The following is a 19,960-nucleotide window of genomic DNA, read 5'->3' as shown; positions in this document are numbered from 1 at the left end:
AAACTATAACATTAATATAACATGTTACATAACATGTTACCTTACTGAGTGGGAAATAATATCTAACTTCTAACTTCCATGTTACTTTTATGCTACATGACATGTTAGTTTCGCAAACGTAACATTTACCCAGCAGTTATATAACAGTGTTCACTGGGATTGCATTACTAATTTGTACAGATGCATATTACTTTTCAATTACTTTGAACGCTAGAGATTGCACATCGCTTTGTATAAATTATATAATTAATTTAATATAGCAATAATATAAAAATCTTATATCTTCTATTTTTCAATTTCCTCAGGCTCGGCTGCAAAGAGATCCTCATCAACTGTTAATTATTCTAAAATTGGCGAGAGTAGATCGAAGAATGAAGGTTTATCAACCTCTTGTCACCAGGGGAAGCTTACAACATCGATTGCTTCAAAGAACGCAGAATCGTGGGTTTCATTACCACTGACAAAGTCAATTCCTCTTATCTTGAAGAACATCTCAGCTAATAATATAGAAACCGTATCGCAAGAAACGTTGAAAATATCCGAAAGCCAAACTGCAGAGATTTCCATACATCGATTTGAAAACAGCAAAGACGTACAAACTGACTCTGAAACGCTCTTTTTCAGTATTCCCAATTTTGATATTTCCCCCATAAACGAAGGTTTCCTAAAAACAGACATCTTCACTTCTACTCCCGAAACTACCTCGAAGGTGGAAGAAGCATCTGCTAAAAGTTCAATCATCAAAGTGTTGAAGAACGTCGATGAAAATTTAATGGAAATAAATAGAGAACTAAAGACACAGGAGATGATGCAATACGATGACTTTGTTGCAGAGCTCAAGAATAATTTCTCTAATGGCCGGAAGAAACCCTCTCAGACAAAGTTGTTTTCCGGAGTAGTGGCACTTGAAAATGAAATAAATGTAAAAAAGAAGAGCAAGTTAAATGGGCCACGAAGAATCGTTAGGTTCTTGCGTGGAAAAGCTGCATTGTTCTTGGATATTGGATCATCTTCAAGTTCTATCGAGGAATTGGTTGCTAAACGATCGTATATTACGCTCACACCTAAGAAATCGTTACGATGAAATTCAGACATTCAAATATTTCTAATTGAATATTGCTTTTGAGGATGAAGGTCATTTGTATCCTCATCCATCATTTCAAAATTTCTTCAACTGTATGTGATGATTTCAACTGGTCATCAGCTGCAAATATTTCATAATCCATGCTAAATAAGATACAACGAAAGAACGTACAAAGCGAGTGTTAAGCGTTTAACCTGTATCTTGATGGAACCAAATATTTGCAAAAAGAAAAGAAAAATTGAATGGGATGCGACAAATAAATCCACTTTTAGTTCAAAAATGCGATGGTTTTGAATAGCCGGTCGTTTGTAAGATTATTTAAGGAATCTGTTAAATCATGATGAACCTTTCTCTAGAACTGTCAATGAATGAGACAATTATGGAAATTCTGCGTAGAAGACACGTTGAGATTTTGTTTGAATTTGAATAAAATCATGCCTGAATTTACTTCATTTTCGTATTTTCGACATCGATTTAACCGTATTCAAAAGATCGTTTTCTGATCCGGATTTATTACAAAATATCGATTGACTCTTTAACAGAAACGCTTACGATTATTATGTACAATTAGTACCCAGGCAATGCATGAAATAGAATATACGCAAATTAATCGTCTAAATTAGGTCTATAGGTATAGCAAATGTATATCGTCTATCATCCAACTAAAAAAATATCTAATGGATATATATAAATATCTATGTCTATTGTAGATGAACATTATATATCCACTATTGATCTACAAATATCTACTTATTTCTTGACGCATACAAAATATATAATAGCTCTAGTAGACATCTACCAAAGGTTAATCAACATTGTTGACAATACGTTTAGAACAATAAAAAGACACCTAACGTAATCTAACATTTTCCATACATACTCAATGCTTATATCTAAATTCCAACTTGACAAAACTGTCAATTTCGTCCATATTCTGATTTTCTATTTACTTCCTCTTTGGCTGGTGACCATATATCATGATTTTTTACCACTATGTAAATTATGATGTATTATCAGGCACCGTATGAAGTATAATATACTTATAGTGGACGTACAAATTAGGACATAAGTATAGAAAACTTACATTATCTATGATATGCATAATAAAAATGTTCCGTGAATATATATGTAAATCTTTTTCACGTCTATATTTTCAGTACATATACTATAGAAGTCTAAATAACCTGTATAAAAATCTAAACTATTTGAAAACGTTAAATTGATAGTTTATATTCAGTTGTCACAGACTGATAAAAATCTAGTTGCACTATAAAAAATTGCGCACATTTAAATGAAATATCTTTAAATAATGTTCATAAAATTCATACACTTTTAGTGACAACATCATGGTAAGCGTTCCTGCTTCCTACTTCTAAATTTACTAAATTTCACCCCTTTGAAGATGTGCATGCGTGTTGCATCGATTCTCCGTCGGTTTGCCACTGAAAACAGTAGATTTTGCAGAAACTCGGCCACCTCAATTCTGACGGGGGCGTGAGATATCTCCCCACTCATCTCTGTATACAGTAAGGATTGAAATTTCAGGAGTGGGGGAAATGGAAATAGAATTTCTTCATTGCTATGAATAAAGAAATAAACTTTCAATCAACTCAAAAAATCCAGCAAAAAATCAGGAACTTTTTTAAATTTCCCCGACTGTTATTCCTGCTATCTACGTAAAGATAAGGCACGGTATAGTTTTCGGCCCTCTCAGAAAGTCCGAAAAATATTCCTTTATAGACTTCGGTAGCATCATGGTTAGCGTTCCTGCTTCCTACCCATGAGTTCCGGGTTCAAATCCCGACAATTGCAAAAAATTTGTCTGTATCAAAAACAGCAGGATTTATCAGCATAGCTGTGCTGAACAAGTTCTCAGACTCTATTCAAAAACTGTTATGAATTTAATTCGTTTTTTTACAAATCCGTATGAATATCTATAGACCATATATTGTAGATATCTACGATATATGTATTACGTACCATGTTCGGACGTCTAACCTTTGAGTGAATCGACAATAGGGTTCATAGATATCTATATATAGCTTACATACGTTCAATAAACATTTATATACAATTAATTTACGGATATTCCACGTTCCGCGGGGACTGAATAAACAAAGGAAAAGATCTAGGATATTAGATTTTTGATTAACACTAATACGTATGTGTAATTAGCGAGAGATCTAGTCCTTAATCTAATTAGATGATTATATACATTAGTTTTGGCTAATACTTAAGGGGGGACACCAGGGTAATTGCCTGAAAAATAAAGTTGTTTTTAAATATTCTTTGAAAAAATACTGTACGATGAAATATTCTGTAACATTCAGAATACTTTATTGGACATTGAAAAAGTAGAAATAACAATTTTAAATTAATTTCTAACTCATATATCTGCTCTCCAAGACCCGGAATTCAATGCGCTAAAAATAGATGGCGGTCGCGTTGACAGTATTCCAGTTATACAGTTCACCTGTAATCAAAATGCCAAAAATATTTATTAACACCGACGACTATTGCCCGACGTAGGGAAAAATCATAATATGAGAAAATGACAAAATGGCAGACGTCTGAAGAAAAAGTAGGACATTTTTGAAAAAATGAAGCTCTTTCATTGATAAAAAAGTAGAAGGGAATAACCAATCAAAAAAATCCTGCTTCAGGTAAAAGAAATGCGTTTTGCACACAAAATACCACCTTAGTTGTAGTAATTGGATAGTTGTAATTGGAAGAAAATGCGTTTAAAGTTTCAGTAGTTGTTGATCTGGAAATAGAAAATGAAATTAATTAACTTACGCTTAATTAGCTATCCCCGGTCCATACCTGGGCTCCTCAGCGTCAGAGTTTTTACCGCCACGGCCGTTTCCTCCTTTTTTAACTCAGAAAGGAAATTTTACAGTGTTGTCCCCCCTTAAGTGTACCTACAATTGAATCGTGTTATATATTTAATAAGTAACGGTAAAAAAAGAGTAAATGGTATGTTACATGGCTTTAAGATGTGTATTTCGAATAAATGTAGTGTCAGTGTCCTGTGCGATCCAATGAAGTTAATAGAATAAAAAAAAGATGAAAGCGTTAACTATACGAATAGTTTTTTCGCCAATAAGGCAAAAAAGATTAAGAATTAAACTAAATAGAAGTTAGACTGAAATGTAATGTTTGTATGATTGTGGTGTGAAGTGAGAAGTATTTAGATTAAATGACAGCTCGATAGGCGATACTGTTTATGCGTGGTTGAGAGTTCGTGAAGTGCGAGCGGCCGTGTGACTCAGTGAGTGAGAATTTAGGCGCATAAAGAACTGTATTGATGAGTGTGGGAATGAAAGAGTGAGGAATATGAATCGAGTGAGAAAGAAATTAGAGTGAGGCTGGATGAGAATGATCGAATGAGAGTTAGTTCTAACTGAGGAGAGCTCGAGCGAAGTCGGAGGGAAAGTCAAGTCCCTTTTTTTAAGATCTTGAAGACGTACTCTTCAATGTATTCGATTTCTTTATATTAATTTTTTTTTATTAATAAACCAACCGTTCATGTTAATCCTGACACTTGAATTTTGATCCTACATAAATTATACAGCATATAATTGTATAAGTAGATTCAGAAAAGAATTTGGTAAATGAAAAATTGATAAATATATTAAGGTGAAGTGAAACACGTCGAGGAACTTGATCGACGTCGATAAAGAAGATTTTTCTAAATGCCTACGTTGCCGACGTTCGTTTTTATGTCGACAGCTGTGTCGAATTATATTGGCTATTGTACCAAATGGCATACGCCAGCTGTTGTTTTCGTATAATAAATATCAAGAAATCGAAGTGAAACTCTAGAAATCCTCTGGATTCATGCTTTCTGGGGCCCTAATTGACTGCAGAGGGACCCCGTGCGCCATCTGTGATTTCCAGGTCAATTAAATTTTCACTCCGAGATCTCGTATTACCATCGTTTTAGACTAGAAGCGCATACAACACTTGTTTTTGCGTTTATCCCGTTCAAATGCGAGTTTATCGATTACCAGAGTGTTTTAAATTGTCGTAAAATTATCCTGACCCTTTCGTTTCTCATATCAGAGCCTTCGATAATTGTATATCGATCGAAATATGAGAGCTCAACGCCATTTTGGTTCTGGTCTGGGCTAAGTTAAAAAATTTTTTCCAAAAATCCAAATTTTGAATGTGTCAGGACAATTCTTAGATGATCAGGAATGATGTGTCAAAGTTTCAGACAGTTTGGTCTAATACCCTTAAAAAAAAGTATTGTATCGGAATCGACTGATTTGAAAAGGGTTTCACTTCACCTTAAGATATGACAAAATAAAAACCACTGTTCTGGTAATGTGACGTCTGGGGTAGTACATATAATTTGTATTTACTTTAGAATCCGTACAACTGTTAAATTTGGGGTTAATTCGGCGTATGTTCTATGCGAACGCTTCGACAGGTAGTGGTTACGCAGGAATTGTTTGATGAAAATAGTACACAGAGGTCGACGCCAAACGAGTGAGAAATTATATTCGCTCGCATGTGTGAGTGTACGAGTGGTGTGATATTGACTAGGAACTACCTTTAATTTATAACTAAGAAAACACTGACTGAAGTCGCGCTCGTGTCGATAATTGGATCTCTTTCCAAACTTGATGAATGTTCCCACTGAACACCAAACCTAACAATTACGTAACTTAAAACTAACAAATAACATAACGTTCGTTCCAATGTAATAACCTAGCAGTTACGTAACATAGAGCTAACTAGTTACATGACATTTGTTACAATGCAGTAACTTAACGGTTATGTAACATGGAGCTAACGGGTTACATAACATTTATTACCATCATATGTATATAAATGTCGCATAACTTTGTTACTCTTATCTTACATTATGTTACTGTCCTGATATTACTGTGTATACGCAGCACATATTTGTAACAAAACGGAACTACATTGGTGCTGTCATTTATTTTGTTACATCGCCGTCATCGTCATTGTCATAATTCATCGTCAAATGTCATAAGATTAATATATGTCATATTTTGTTTACTACTCGTATGAAAAAATGTGACTTTAATTCATCCGCGCATATACATTATCAGTAATTGTTTGCTAGTCGAATGAAATCCTAATTGTCTTTAAGTAAAATCAGATAGTTTATCATTACGTAATTTCATTGAAAGTCTGATTTGTCATTTAATATCTAAATATTGTCAAGTTCCAAAAAATAATTAAAAATAAAACATATAATTTTGGATAAAATTGCGTGACTTTCTTTATTAAATGTATGAAAAATTAATATTATTTTAAAGTAACTGAAATTATAACATTAATGTTACATGTTACATAAGATGTTACCTTACTGAGTGGGAAATAATAACTAACATATAACTTCCATGTTATTTTTGTGCTACATAACATGTTAGTTTCGAAAACGTAACATTTACCCATCAGTTATATAACAGTGTTCACTGGGTTGGTCTTCAGAACTGGGCTCGCAGATCGGGAACAAGAGCTCGTGTCGTTGGCTGAGTCTTTTCTGGAGTTAACTGATGTTGTTAGTGTTTTTGTTAAGTTCCGCTCCACGATCCGGCTCGAAGGACCAGAAAATGATGTTGCGGATGTCCGAAACAAAGTCTTAACGCGGGTTGCACTGGATGTGAGAGCCAACTTTGATGAATGATTAATTCTCGACGAAATCTCGAGTCAGGTCGGTTTTATGAGTTCGGGCACACGACTTGAATTCGTAACAGAGATAGTTTATTAACAATAACGAGTAAGTCCGATAACAATTGTTAAATATAACACTATGAACGGCGGCGGTCGCACGGTACAAATTCGCGGGTGACTATTTGGAGTCGCGGTGAGACTATTTGGAGTCTCTGAGAGCAGATGTCCGTCTCTCGCGGTGGAAGATTTGATTCTCCTTATGCCCAGAGGAACTTTTGTCCAGAGCGATTTCGGATGCTGTCCTCTAGGGCGGAGTTTTTTACAAAGCCTTTACTGATAGGCGTAGAGAAATTAGAGTGGGATCGATAATCGAAAGTGATTGGTTCATGAGGAGTGAGAAGGGGAAAAGTTAATGATGTTTAAGAAGACTTAGGTGGGGAATAACAAAAATGGGCTATAGGACTAGAAGTAAACGAATCATGGACTAAAGGACCGCGGTAGTAGATAAGAGAGCGAAGCGCTCGAGTTTCTGTTTAGACATCCATTTAAATTATGAGCCTAATACGTGACTGAATCAATGGTGCTATATGACATGAGAGACACGAGAAAGAATAAACGGAACTTGAAATACGGAAGAAATAGAACACCCTGACCGTTGCAGAGAGCATTCCAAATAATTCTAGTGTGATAATTATTAAATTATGGATTAGTCCGTATTTGCAATAAATGATTGAAATTTACGTATTGGCTTGAAAACCACACGTGACATGATAATTGCTATCTGAGATAAAGAAATTCGTTCTCGATTGAGCCCTTGTTCATTTGGCTCGAACAGATGTTGATCCTCTGAAAACTTCCGACTTAACCCGCAATACATAGAGAAATCACGGATTACAAAATGGTATAATCGACTTAGTACAGAATTAACCGTAATGTTAATGTTTTGCAAATTTGGTCAGTGTTATCGGGACCTCGTCGCGGCGCGGCCGACTAGCTCAGAGAGCGCACGCGCCAAGGTTCGGAGAGGGCGAGGGTAAGACCAAGATGCGGGGAAAAGGGGAAAAACTCAACGAATTCGGAATTAATTATGGGCTCGGGGGAGACAGAGGAATCCAGCTACACTACCAAAAAGAAAAGCGAATTCGAATCTGGTACCAATTTTTTACAAATTTATTCTAACGACATTTATATTCAAAAGACAATTTAGACAAGTAATTCTCGCGAAACAATTAGGCGAGAGTTAATTAAATTAGCGAGATAGAAAATCAATTGAAAATCGGATATCTTAGGAAAATTAACAGCTTTCTGGGTTTGCCACCGGGAAAGACGATTTAGCGCTAAATACTCAAAAGGGGCTCCGATCAACGCAAAGTGGAGAGTTCGTCAACTCCCAGAACTTTTTATCTCAACGGCTCCGATTGGCCACAATTCAAGAACAATTCTATAATCTAAATTACTAAAAATACAGAAAAGGTTCGCTGTAATGGACAATATTTGTTACCTAAATTCAAATCGCTCTCCATCAAAATTACAAATTTCCATAATTCAAATATTCAAGGGTTTGCGCTCGCGTTCATGGACTAATTAGCACAAAATTACACGACATATTCTCGACTCTAAATTTCCGCAACTTTACGCAAAAATTACTCGACTAGCGAGTCGCAAAACTAATCTCAAAATTTTTCTGCAAGATAAACTCAAAAATCGCAATCTTAACCGGAACAAAAGCGTGCTTTCCGGGGATGACAAAATGGGTCGCGGACGCGGGCGACCACGTGGTCACCGCGCGGCTTCTCCGCCTCCGACCTACAGTTCTAAATCCAGTAAGTTACGTCAGAAACGAAGAGAAGTTCCCGGCAATTTATCGGTAATTTCTTCAAAGCCTTTTTTATCGAGAAATTATGAGAATTTGAATTTTTCAACAGAGCGAACGAGAGGTTTCGATTAGCTATAGAGAAACATCGTAGAGGGGAATTTCCGTTGTACGTTCTCCGTAGCCAATGAAAAGTTCGCATTCGCTTCGTCGCAGAATGAAATATCAGTTCGTTTGAAACAAATCGCATGGACTTTTCCGTGAAGTTGTACATACGTGAATATTTTTATCTGGAGGTAAATACGACCCTATAATCAATATTTTCTAATAGTAATTATTACTCTTTAGCTTGAACTTTGAAGTTGATTGAAAAAAAAAAGTTATTTAAACGAAGAAACCTAAAGTATAAATAACAAAATTAACGTTCTCTTAAATTCTCAATGTTCCCGGTAACTTACGGTATGTTTCACAGTTACCTTCTCCAATTTAATGTTACCGAGAATTTTCGAACTCTACTCCGACCCCGAGGGAAAGAAAATGAACGCTCCTATGACTCGACGTCTTATCTCAAGCCCCCAGGAGAATTGAGGCGGCCGAGTTTCTGCAAAACCTACTGCTTTCAGCGCCAAACCGACGGAGAATCGATGCAACATCTTCAAAGGGGCGAAATTTTCTGTATCGGTAAAGAAAAACGTGTTTGCAGATTCCAAATAGAGCATGATACCGACATGATGAAGCTACCGCGTTTACCTACAGTTTATTTTCAGTCCAGCGTCAATTGTTGTCGGTAAAGAAGACTACGGATATCAAATATAAAAAGAGATCATACTGTAATATTAATTAAAACAACTCCTACAGTGTTAATACATAAAAATATGCCACTTATATAAGAATATTATATTGAAGAAATAAAAGCAATGAATCAATACCAAAATATATCAAAAAATGTTGTTAAAGCTAGTTTAATTGATAAGAAACTGGTTTTAAAGATTACTTCTGCTACATGCGCATTTCATCTATCAATAAACATAACTTAATAGAATGAAAAAATTATTTAAAATCACAAATCACTACGATTTTAAAAGAGAATAGGGCATACAGAGTAGGTGGCGCCTCTCTTTCATCTGCTGTTGCGGTGGGAAACATTTGGATACTGAACCCTTGTATGTATGAATGTTTGCATGAGTATGCAATGTATTTTATACAGCGATGTGTGCGATGGTCACACGCAAACGACACATGTCCACGTACGGAAATTCTGTTGCTCGTCCACTCGCCATGGCTAGTTGCGTTTGATCACAGCTGAATTCGCTCGCTAATGATTCTGACCCATGGACGTAACAATACGTCCATGGTGTTTAGCAACGGGCGAAAAATGTGTGCGTATTTTGCACGTATAGGACTCACACAACGGCTAGACGCCTCTGCACCAGGCGCCGGAACGTGGGTGACCCCCGGCCGCCCGCACCCGCCAGTTGGACTCACCGCCTAGAGTCGGCAACGGTTGCCAAGGAATGCCCAAATTCCTCGCGAGAAACTGGAAACTCCTGAAAAAGGTGTTCCACGGGGACAACGATTTTGAGCGTATTTCTCAACCGATTGAGCTCAACGAGTGCTCGTTTTAAAGATAAAATGTTGACGTATGTTTATATGGGAGCGATTTTCGATGAAGCACCTCCTTCCTAGTTAAAAGGGCATTGAAATTATGTCATTGCACTTTTTTATATGAAAATGACCACTTATCGAAAATCGCTTCCATATAAACACAGGTCAACATTTTGTCTTCGATATGAGGACTCGTTAAGCTCGATCGGTTTAGAAATACGTAGGCCCTGCAAAATCGCTGGAGTGGTGAGCGCCCTTAAGAGCGCTATCGTGTCCGAAAATAAAGTTCACTTTTTCCGAGCTGGAAGTTTTCGCATACTCGAAATGGCTGGGTCAGATGATAATAACAACATATGAAGTATATCTTCGTTAGTGGTGTAGGGATATAGGAATGAGAGAAAAATCGCTTTACTTTGAAAAAGGAAAAGAAACTAAGGTAACATTTATTACAAGATAAGGTACACCGTTCGAGTCCGCCGTTTCACTTTCGCCCTTCGATTCGTTTGTCGTCGTCGTCGTTCTCGGACTGCCTCCCTGTTCTTCCAGAGTAGGCCTGAGACCTCGATGTCCCCAAAATACAGGGTGCACGTGAGCTGCATGTTTCCGAAATCGTCGAAGGTTCTTCCTTCGAAGACTTACTTCTGGTTACTACAGAGGCTTTCCATAATGATTTTCGAGAATATTCTTCTCGATACTGTTCCGTGCGCGACACTCATGTATGTACATTCATCGCGGACTTTGAAATGTCAAACAAATTCCCAGAAAGGGACTTACTGCCTGCTTGGGCCCATCGGGCCATTTACCAATTTAGCAATTTCCTGACTCCGAAATCGGTTCGTAAATTTTAGTTCTCTACGATACGGCTATATTGTCCCGTCCGTCCCATCGAGAAGGTTTTGGGTTCTTTAGAATTTTCTCGGGTTGACCGTCTCTATTCTTTACCGTCATACCTTTTTTAACTTTACCGCTTACACGTGCGCGCAACATGTACACGGGCATACAGCATGTTTTTCCATCTGCACGGCAACTAGAAATTTTCCGTTTTCACCCAACCGTATTGGACAGCCACCGACCAATCACGAGGCTGACTATTCGATTTGAACCGCCCTTGTTAAAATCAGTCAGCCAATCGCTATGCAAGAAATATGCTACCACCTCCTCAAAAAATGTAATGCGACCGGAGGAGGAATTCTGTATTTAGTCAGTCTCCGTCTCTCGATAATTCAACGTCTCTCGTCAGCCTTCACCATCATCTCTGCAACAGTTATTCACGCGTGAAGAGCTGACAAAATTCAATAAGTCATTCGTCTATTTAATATTTTAATAAATTTAAGTTGTTTTATTCGCGACAGTCTCACTCTTCATTCGGGTACCCTCCTTCTTCACGTTAGCAGTTGTATGAATATCCCATTTTGCAATTCTACTTGCAAAAACAATCGGGATTCATACAACAACTGCCCGACAAACTAGCCGGGCAGATCAGATACTTTCTAAAATCTTTATTTCGAGCTTCTTGACTCTCGTCGGAAAATTGCCGTATTGAAAGGAGAGCCGCAGCAATTACCTGAATGCCGTGAATTAAAATTTTATGTACCGTGACGGGCACATAAAACCATGGACATTTTTCGACAAAAAGCTCTGCGGTTTTTATACAATAATTGTTGAAAGGTAGAGAATTTATATCAAATGGACCCGAAATAACATTGAAAGTTATTCCAAATAACAATTTTGAACATCAACTACAGAAATAATCACTGAATTACTGTTCTATACATTGGTGCTTTTGGCTTTACATGTGACGATTGTTTAAAAGAGCATAAAAGTGACAGATTTTCTGTTATCGTAATCAACTAGCGAAAAAATAAAATTTAATTTTGTAAAATAATGTATAGAATAGCGTTAAAGCGACAGTGACAACTTAATATTTATTTTAGTGAATAATTTTGTTTAGTTAATATTTATTGAAGTCGATTTTCAGGTAACAGATATGTTCAATTGAGAAATATTTTATGAATATTTTGATAATGCTTTTTAATGTTGCATAAAATGACCATTTTGGATGATATTTTGTATAACACTTTATTTTCAGTGGTAATATCGTGTTTGTTTTCCATTTTCAGGAAATATTAAGTTACAAACTTGGTCTAAAAAAACGGTCGCTAAGGCCGTGTTATGCTCAGAGCATTTTACTGCAGAAAGTTTCGTCGATGGTCCAGGTACCATACAATGAAATGATATTGCAAGATAATGTGGATGAAGCCGCTCTTGAAACTCCCCAACATGTACAACAACCGAAGAAGAAAACTATTTGCGAAGAGGTAAAAGGAAAAGAACATGATGGTTCTACAGAAGCAGAGAAAAGTACGAAGACTCTGCAACAAGATTTACCTCACCAGCTGACCATCGACATTCACGAACTACAAGGAAGTTTAGGAATAACAGAAGACGTGCCACACCAGGAGTTGCAAGATAGGGATACTTCATATGAATCCTTTAACGAAATCTTGCCACAGGAAAGGATAACCGGACGCAATTATTCATCGACGAAACTATTTTTTGGAAAAGACGACGACGATAACAATATGAAATGGTTACACTGTGAAAAGGCTCAATCGTCGCAGCAATTGGATGATGATTGGATGATGAGCGATTGGTAATGTGGTCCAAAAACCAGTGAAAAATGTTCCTACTTCCGATACACTCAACAACACTGTAAGGACGTTGAGGAAAGAAAATGCTATTCTGAGGAAGAGAACGAAAAAACTCCGACAAGGACTCAAACGTGTTCACGAACGAGAGCAATTATTAAAACAAAAATTAATGAAAAGTCGCACCAACGTCAATACATTATTGGATGTAAAGAAATGTGAAAATCCGGTTGCAAGGTCTATGATTAAATTACAGCAACATAAGAAGAATGCTGTATATTCTCAGGAAGAGGACGATTTGGCGAGGCAAATTTATTATTATTCTGCCTTAGCATACAGAAGGCTACAACAAGCTGGTTGCAACTTTCCGAGTGTATCGTCTGTAAGGCGCTGGGTTGCAGAATATGATATACAACCCGGATTTTGTAACAATATCTTCGAAAAGTTAAAAGAAAAACTTGCTGCGATTCCATCGACGGAAAGAGTGTGTTCATAGAAGTGGAACGAAATATCCATTAAAAGCTTCAAAGAATATTCATCATTGTTGGACAATGCTGAAGGTCTCATCGATCTAGGTCCACTGGGCAGAAAAAATGACAGAGCGAAGCATGTATTTGCCTTCTGTATCGACGGTTTAACTGCCAGGAATCCATGGTGTCAACCGATTGCCTATTTTCTGACTGGAAATGGTATGCCGGGTGGAGATATCGTATACCTCTTCAGAGTATGTCTTGATAAATTAAAAAATACTGGAGTAATGGTTAAATTACTGACATGCGATCAAGCAACTTCAAATCAATAGGCCTTACTGCAGCAGTTGAAAGTCACAGCGCAAGAACCATCTTTTAAATATATGGGTGTGAAATACTCATAAGATGAGGAAAATCAAATGAAGCAAAAAGATTTTCCTCATAAGATGAGGAAAATCAAATGAAGCAAAAAGATTTTCCTCATCTTATCAACGTTTGGTCGCTCAACTTAGACAGAGTAAAGAGCTGCGTGCCAATTGAAAAATTATTGCTGCATTTTATGACTTCCTTGCAATATGGAAGTATGATTGAGAAAATGTGACTTCCAACATGTCACACATCACGGAAGCACAAATGGCTCTAAATGCATGGGAAAGTATGAACGTGCAGAGAGCTTTTCAACTGTTCAGCCACCGATTCGCAAGCGCAATGAAAATGGCGGGAAATGATCCAAATGGCATACAAAAAAGTAGCTCAACGTGGCAAGAGACGGCTCATTTGATTGAAACAATGAACAACGTTACCGACGGCTGCAGTTATAAACTACTCTTCGGCAATCCAGCGAAAAGACCATTGTCACCAAGAAATCCCCAAATAGAAGCGACATTACGAGAATTCGTAAAGTGGTCTGAAACATGAAAGGTGAAGGCTGCAGCAAAGAAACAACCGCCTTGCATTGATGGTTTACCTTTAACGGTACACGCGATACTGATGACATATGAAAGCATCAGGAATGAAATTCAGGACTTTGAATCTCGCGCTTTTTCGAAAGAAGGGACGGGGCCTTGCCTGCAATTCGCGGCCGCTTCTACCCCTTCGTTGTCTCTCTTTTCGCCAATAGACCCCTCTCGTGGCCTACCCGGGGAACGCAAGGGACATCGGCTGCCACCCGTGGCCATTCCGACCGCTTCCTTCTTTTTCCCTTCCTAGATACCTCCCCCCTTCCTCTCTCTCCCTCTCTTCTCCCTCTCTTCTCCCTCTCCGCGCGGGGAGTCGTGGAACCTGACTTCGCGGACTACGCTTTCGCGTTCCTGAGACTCGGGGGTGACGCGCCCCTCTCGCCTCCGTGAAACTAAACCCGGATCTTCCGTGCGTGAAGAGACATTTCCTATGCAGACTCTTCCTTCCTTCGAACTCTTTCGTGTGTGCCGTGAGAGAAACGGAATAAACCACGCGACGGACGGCCGACGAAACCGATACGCGAACCCCTTTGCCGCGACGGACGATCCGCGCCAAACTTTTCCGGCGAAGGCCCTGTTTAGGATGAGCTTCGCGGAGTCTTGAGGAGAAAGTCCGTTCGCCTGGACCGCACATGTTGCCCGAATGTTTTCCGAATTTGGCTGTCTTTTGGGTAAGGGCGGCTATAAGTTATTTCCAGTGACCAAGATAAATCAGTGAGAGTCCTCGAGGAGGGTTAAACTCAGCGATGCCTCTTTACTGGTTTATTGCTTGATGACGGAGACGTGTTCGAAAAATTCTACGGAGTTTTAGGCAACCCTCTTCAGGGAATTTATGGGCGCACTTCTGCGAACTACCCTGCAACTGGAAAACCGCTCGGCGACGATGTTGCTCCCCTCCCGAAGGCAAGCGTCTTTTTTAACAAAGCGAAAACTCCAGTTCATCGCAGGATTCGATGGGCTCAGGACGTCACGCGGGACGCTCCTTAACTCTGTACGGCTACTTTCGGCTAAGCTCATCAAAGTTTGATAGCCTCTCTTTGTTAATTACCTTTAAATTGTTACGCTAGATCGTAAAGCAGTAAAACGGACACTTGTTGGCTTTGTTCACACGCGTGATCGATAAATAGAACTTCTATCCCGATCGAGTTCGCGTTCGATTAGGATATCGTCCTCACGGTATACTACAACCTCGCATAAACATTTTTGGTTCTTCGAGCCGGATCGAGCGCGAGTGAGTGAGCCATCGGTGTTCCGTTGGACGGTTTTTGGAACAATAAGTCCACGGGTTAGGACTTCGGACTAAAGGTCTTTGGGACCGCCCTCAGTACAGTAGGAAAAGTGCCGTGTGTGGATTGTCGATCAGCATCATGGAGGCGATTTTGAGGCAAAAGCGCCCTCTCGTACCTCCGGTGCGTATCAATTGGCGCCCAACGTGGGACTCCATTCGGGGTACGAGCTTTTCGCGCAATGATCTCACAGAGCTCTAATTTGTCAAGTGTAGATTCGAGATAAAATACCCCATCTATTACAGTATATAGAAAGAAATTAAAAATCACCTCCGTCGCTTTGGCCGAGTCTATATTCTTTATTGAAATAATATCAGATCAAAATAAAATATTCGATGCAACGTAATAATTTACCATTTACTTCTTACGGAAGTCAGCTGAAATTTAACAATAGTCGCATAATGGATAAAATACGACTTATAATGATCGCGTGTACGAACGGTATGTCCGACTTAAAACTATCAAAAAGACTCGAACAATATTATAATAAAGTAACAAATACATTATTCCTAATTAATTGGTAATAATAGTCTGCGCGTTCATCCGGTCCACGTCAACCCTTGACGAATCCTAGCACGTGCCGCTGTAACAAAAATGTCCTAAATTACAAACCCAAATAATCGAAAAATCATTTAATTATTAACTAACGATTCAAAATCGCCATCATTTTTACTAGTAACCATTAATAGCATTAACAAATATTTTAATATTATTTGAATCTTGGTTTTAATTTTATTTCTATACATTATTTCACAATCTAGAGAATTTATTACAAACCCAACCATTACGTATATTTTAATTAAAATTTATTTTCATACAAAATGTTAGCAAATATATTTTTGTTAATAAAATACTAGGAATTAAAATTTGAAGTATAATCATTTGTAAAATAAAACATATAAACGTGATCTGTAGAAACAATGGAAAAATACTTTATAGAACTTCAAAGAGAGCTTTATTTTGTAAACATATGAAAAACTATTTGGTATATAGGTGAAAAGTGTATTCAGAAACAATAATAATATTTGAAGCAAGAAAATTCACGAAGATAGGAAAAAATGTGACCGTATAGTGTATTAATATGTATGACTGATAAAAAAGAGAAACAATGTCGCTGCAATGACGATAAAATATTTCAGTGCACCATTTCCCAACCATTATATCTATGTTGCATATGTATTATTACAACATTTTATGAACTATATATATATTGAATTGAACCTCACATTGCAATCTTTACAACAAGATCACATACCCGCCACATCAGTGGTTTATGAACACAATTTGCAATATCGCCAACCATATAAACTTGTAAAATACAACTGTAATGGCTTTGTATGTATAATTTGTAATTTTATTGATGCAGTTTTTACGACTAACATTTGTGCTTGCCGTATGATTTTTTCCTTTTCAGTTCAACCTTTGTTCAAACCAGTATGGAATTCGAGACAAGGTATTTTCTATATATATAATTAACAATAGTCTAACTTACCGCTAAAGAAGAGCGACCATGCTGTTCTTTACGATTAATAATTTTACATTCGGCACGAGCAATTATTCCGTGGTGCTGCTGACACACACAATCCTCTTCTAATTCGACGTTACTAATACCGTCGGTGACCCTCCTTGCTACAACCTGGATGAACTGTTTCTTTTGATTAGGCTTGGCTTCGGCAAAGTTGTGCGAACTGAATGCTGCACCTCCAGACTGTAATGCAAATCGACATACCACATGAATGACTACATAAATTGCAATGGTTTTAGTCTCAAATAAATGGAAAGAAATTAATAAAATCGTCAGTGTGTGATAAAAATCGTAAATGATTTTTTAACGGCAGCATTGCTGTTCTCAGTTATACAAAATTCAGTTAAAATATCACAGTTAAAAAAAATTAATTTGCGGTAAAACTACACTTAGAGTAAAGAGACAAAGGGCTGAATTAAAATCTGTGAACATGTACTAGACGCTGCCATGTCTCTTAATTATAAAAATATGAGTGCAAAACAAATAACGGGTAGAAAAAATGTATATAAATCGAATTTTTTAACCTTTCCGCCAGAGTTGGGTAAGTATAATACGTCAAGTAATATACGTGTTTTTCTACACGTATATTACAACGTATAATACGTCTCTAGTTTTCTACGCAGGCACGAAGAATATTATCCTAAACTAAATGTGCAAAGCGCATGCGCAATATTGTCAATAGTCAATGAAAGTTCACCTATTTACTTCTAAGAGAGATTCTCATTGGCTATTAAGGAGATTGCGATTTACGCATTCACAAATCCGCGCACATTCGAAATCAGGCTTGGAAATTTGAAATGTATGCATATATGTGCATTTGACGTTTGTTTATAACGACTAATAACGGCTATTTGAAGTCATAAGATTCGTAACCAACATTTATATCAAAATGTATAAAGGTGGAAGACCTAAAAGTAAATTATAGAATGAAGGAAATGGCCAAGATGGATGTTTATAACCTAGCTGATACCGCTTGCCCTACGTCTGTCTTATCCGCCATATTTGATACGTTTTCTCCTGGTTTTCTACGTTTTCTACGGTAAACTACTTGATTTACGTAATATACGTAAAAAATCTCGAAAATCGTGAAATTACCCAACCCTGGAAATTACTTAGTACAGAGATTAGCGGGGAGATGTTTCACGCCATGGTAAAAAGTGAGGCACGGCTGACTAGCGCCCTAGAACTGCTTTCAAAGGGGCGAAATGTTCTCTATCGGTAAAGAAAAATGCGTCTGCATATTTCAAATACGGTACAGTACAGATAGGATAAAGTTATCGCTTCGATAAAAATGTGCCGGGCTTCGATAAAAATTTCATATAAATCTCACGTAAAAAAATAAAGACATTGTTACTAAGCAATTCATTAGAAAACAGATGTCTATTGTACTACAGAATAAAAGAACTCGACAATTATAAGTTTTATGCGTTATGAATTGCGACGTATGAATTGCATCGAATGGAAAATTCTACAAGGGCCCCAATAAGTACGATCATGTAGCTGGCTGTTTCTGCAGGTCGTCCACTGCGCATCTTTTACAGCGCACGGCGTCACTACGTACAACTAGCGCTTATGGTGGAAATTCGCTCAAATTTTATGCGAGGTAAAAGTCCTCGTTGCAGACTTCGTTCGCACCCAAAAGTGTCGGCTATTCAACGGCGGTTCCCAGTGATATAGTATGAAGTTGACGAGTGTATGACTTTCCCAGCGTGGCCCTTTTTTTATTTTCATTAGTAGTTCTGTGTAACAGAGCCATAAGCGTACAACGAACAGGTTATAACAAATTCGTGCGCTGTCAGTACGGATATTGACTCATTATTTATATTTTTCTGCCATATAATAGAAAAATCTGGTTCCGCAGGGAAAATTACATTTTCGGAAGGCTATCATTTCAACCATTCAAATTATATCCTGTACAAACATTTTTGGGTGCGAAGTTTCCCCGTTTTCACCTTAAGTAGGTGTGAAAACGCACACAGAGAAAATGATGTACCACTCTCCCTTAACATATAACCGGAGTTACATTATGTACACATCCAAATTAAATGCGCGTTCAAGACATTATTACATAAACTACCAACCTAATATCCACTTTTTATAAACTTGTTATTCTCAATTTCATTCAAAATGAAACACAATTTAAGAAATGTACGTAAAAATTCATGAATTAATTAGCATTTCTTATGCTACATATTCTTGAATTCTTCATGAGAAATAATGAAAATGTTAACTCTATGTTCGAAGGGTACTTTGAAATTATGTTAATTTATACATGGAAAAATGGTAACTTACATTTACAGCAAATCCACTGCAGACATCATTGCTAAGCTGAACCAAGTTGTTTCTAATTTCAGTGCTACCTTCGATGGGTTTCTTTTTAGCATCAGCAAAGGTGTACGCAGCGTCATAGTCGTAACCTACGATGTTTTTCTGAGGCTTTCCAGATACTTGGAGATCGTCCAAAGGTGAAATCTGGTAATACGTGAGACCGAGATCTTGGTATACTTTGTGGCCCATTAAAATTCTAAGATGTTGAAGCTGAAAGAAATCAATGATTTATTAATAATCACTGCTTTCCTCATATAATTTCAATATCTTAAACAAGGAGTTACTTCCAATCACATTGTTACCTTACTCCGTAAGTAATAATTCCTATTATTACCTAGTATCTAACTGCTGAATAAGAAACTCATGTATGCACCGTAATTACACAAAAAATAATTATAAATAAAGGAAAACAATAAAACCGAATTATTTCGATGTCCATCTACAATAATGCAGAAATAAACACAAGACTAATTACTTGTGGTTACGGAACACATATTTTTTCGTGTTAAGGTAACGTAAAAGTATGTTTTTGATATTTTACTCCCATTGAAAGCTTCAAATTGAAAACAAAGACTTTCAGGACGTAAGTA

General features: G+C 37.3%; 1 protein-coding gene across 1 annotated transcript in view; it reads right to left on the bottom strand.

Annotated features, from left to right (window-relative positions):
* Positions 1–15,792: 15,792 nt before the first annotated feature.
* The window catches only part of LOC105695192 (apolipophorins), a gene marked incomplete at its 5' end in the record, with an annotated part of 35,348 nt that continues 31,180 nt past the window's right edge, over positions 15,793–19,960 (bottom strand). Inside the window, 3 exons of the mRNA XM_023432656.1 lie at positions 15,793–16,100; positions 17,010–17,225; positions 19,335–19,580. Coding sequence (XP_023288424.1) covers positions 16,071–16,100; positions 17,010–17,225; positions 19,335–19,580 — 492 coding nt within the window. The remainder of the gene's footprint in view (positions 16,101–17,009; positions 17,226–19,334; positions 19,581–19,960) is intronic.

Source organism: Orussus abietinus, unplaced genomic scaffold (assembly GCF_000612105.2).
Source record: "Orussus abietinus isolate OABI.00-Male unplaced genomic scaffold, Oabi_2.0 scaffold377, whole genome shotgun sequence".
NCBI classification, from domain to species: Eukaryota; Metazoa; Arthropoda; class Insecta; order Hymenoptera; family Orussidae; genus Orussus; species Orussus abietinus.
This window is presented reverse-complemented; position numbering and strand designations above follow the sequence as displayed.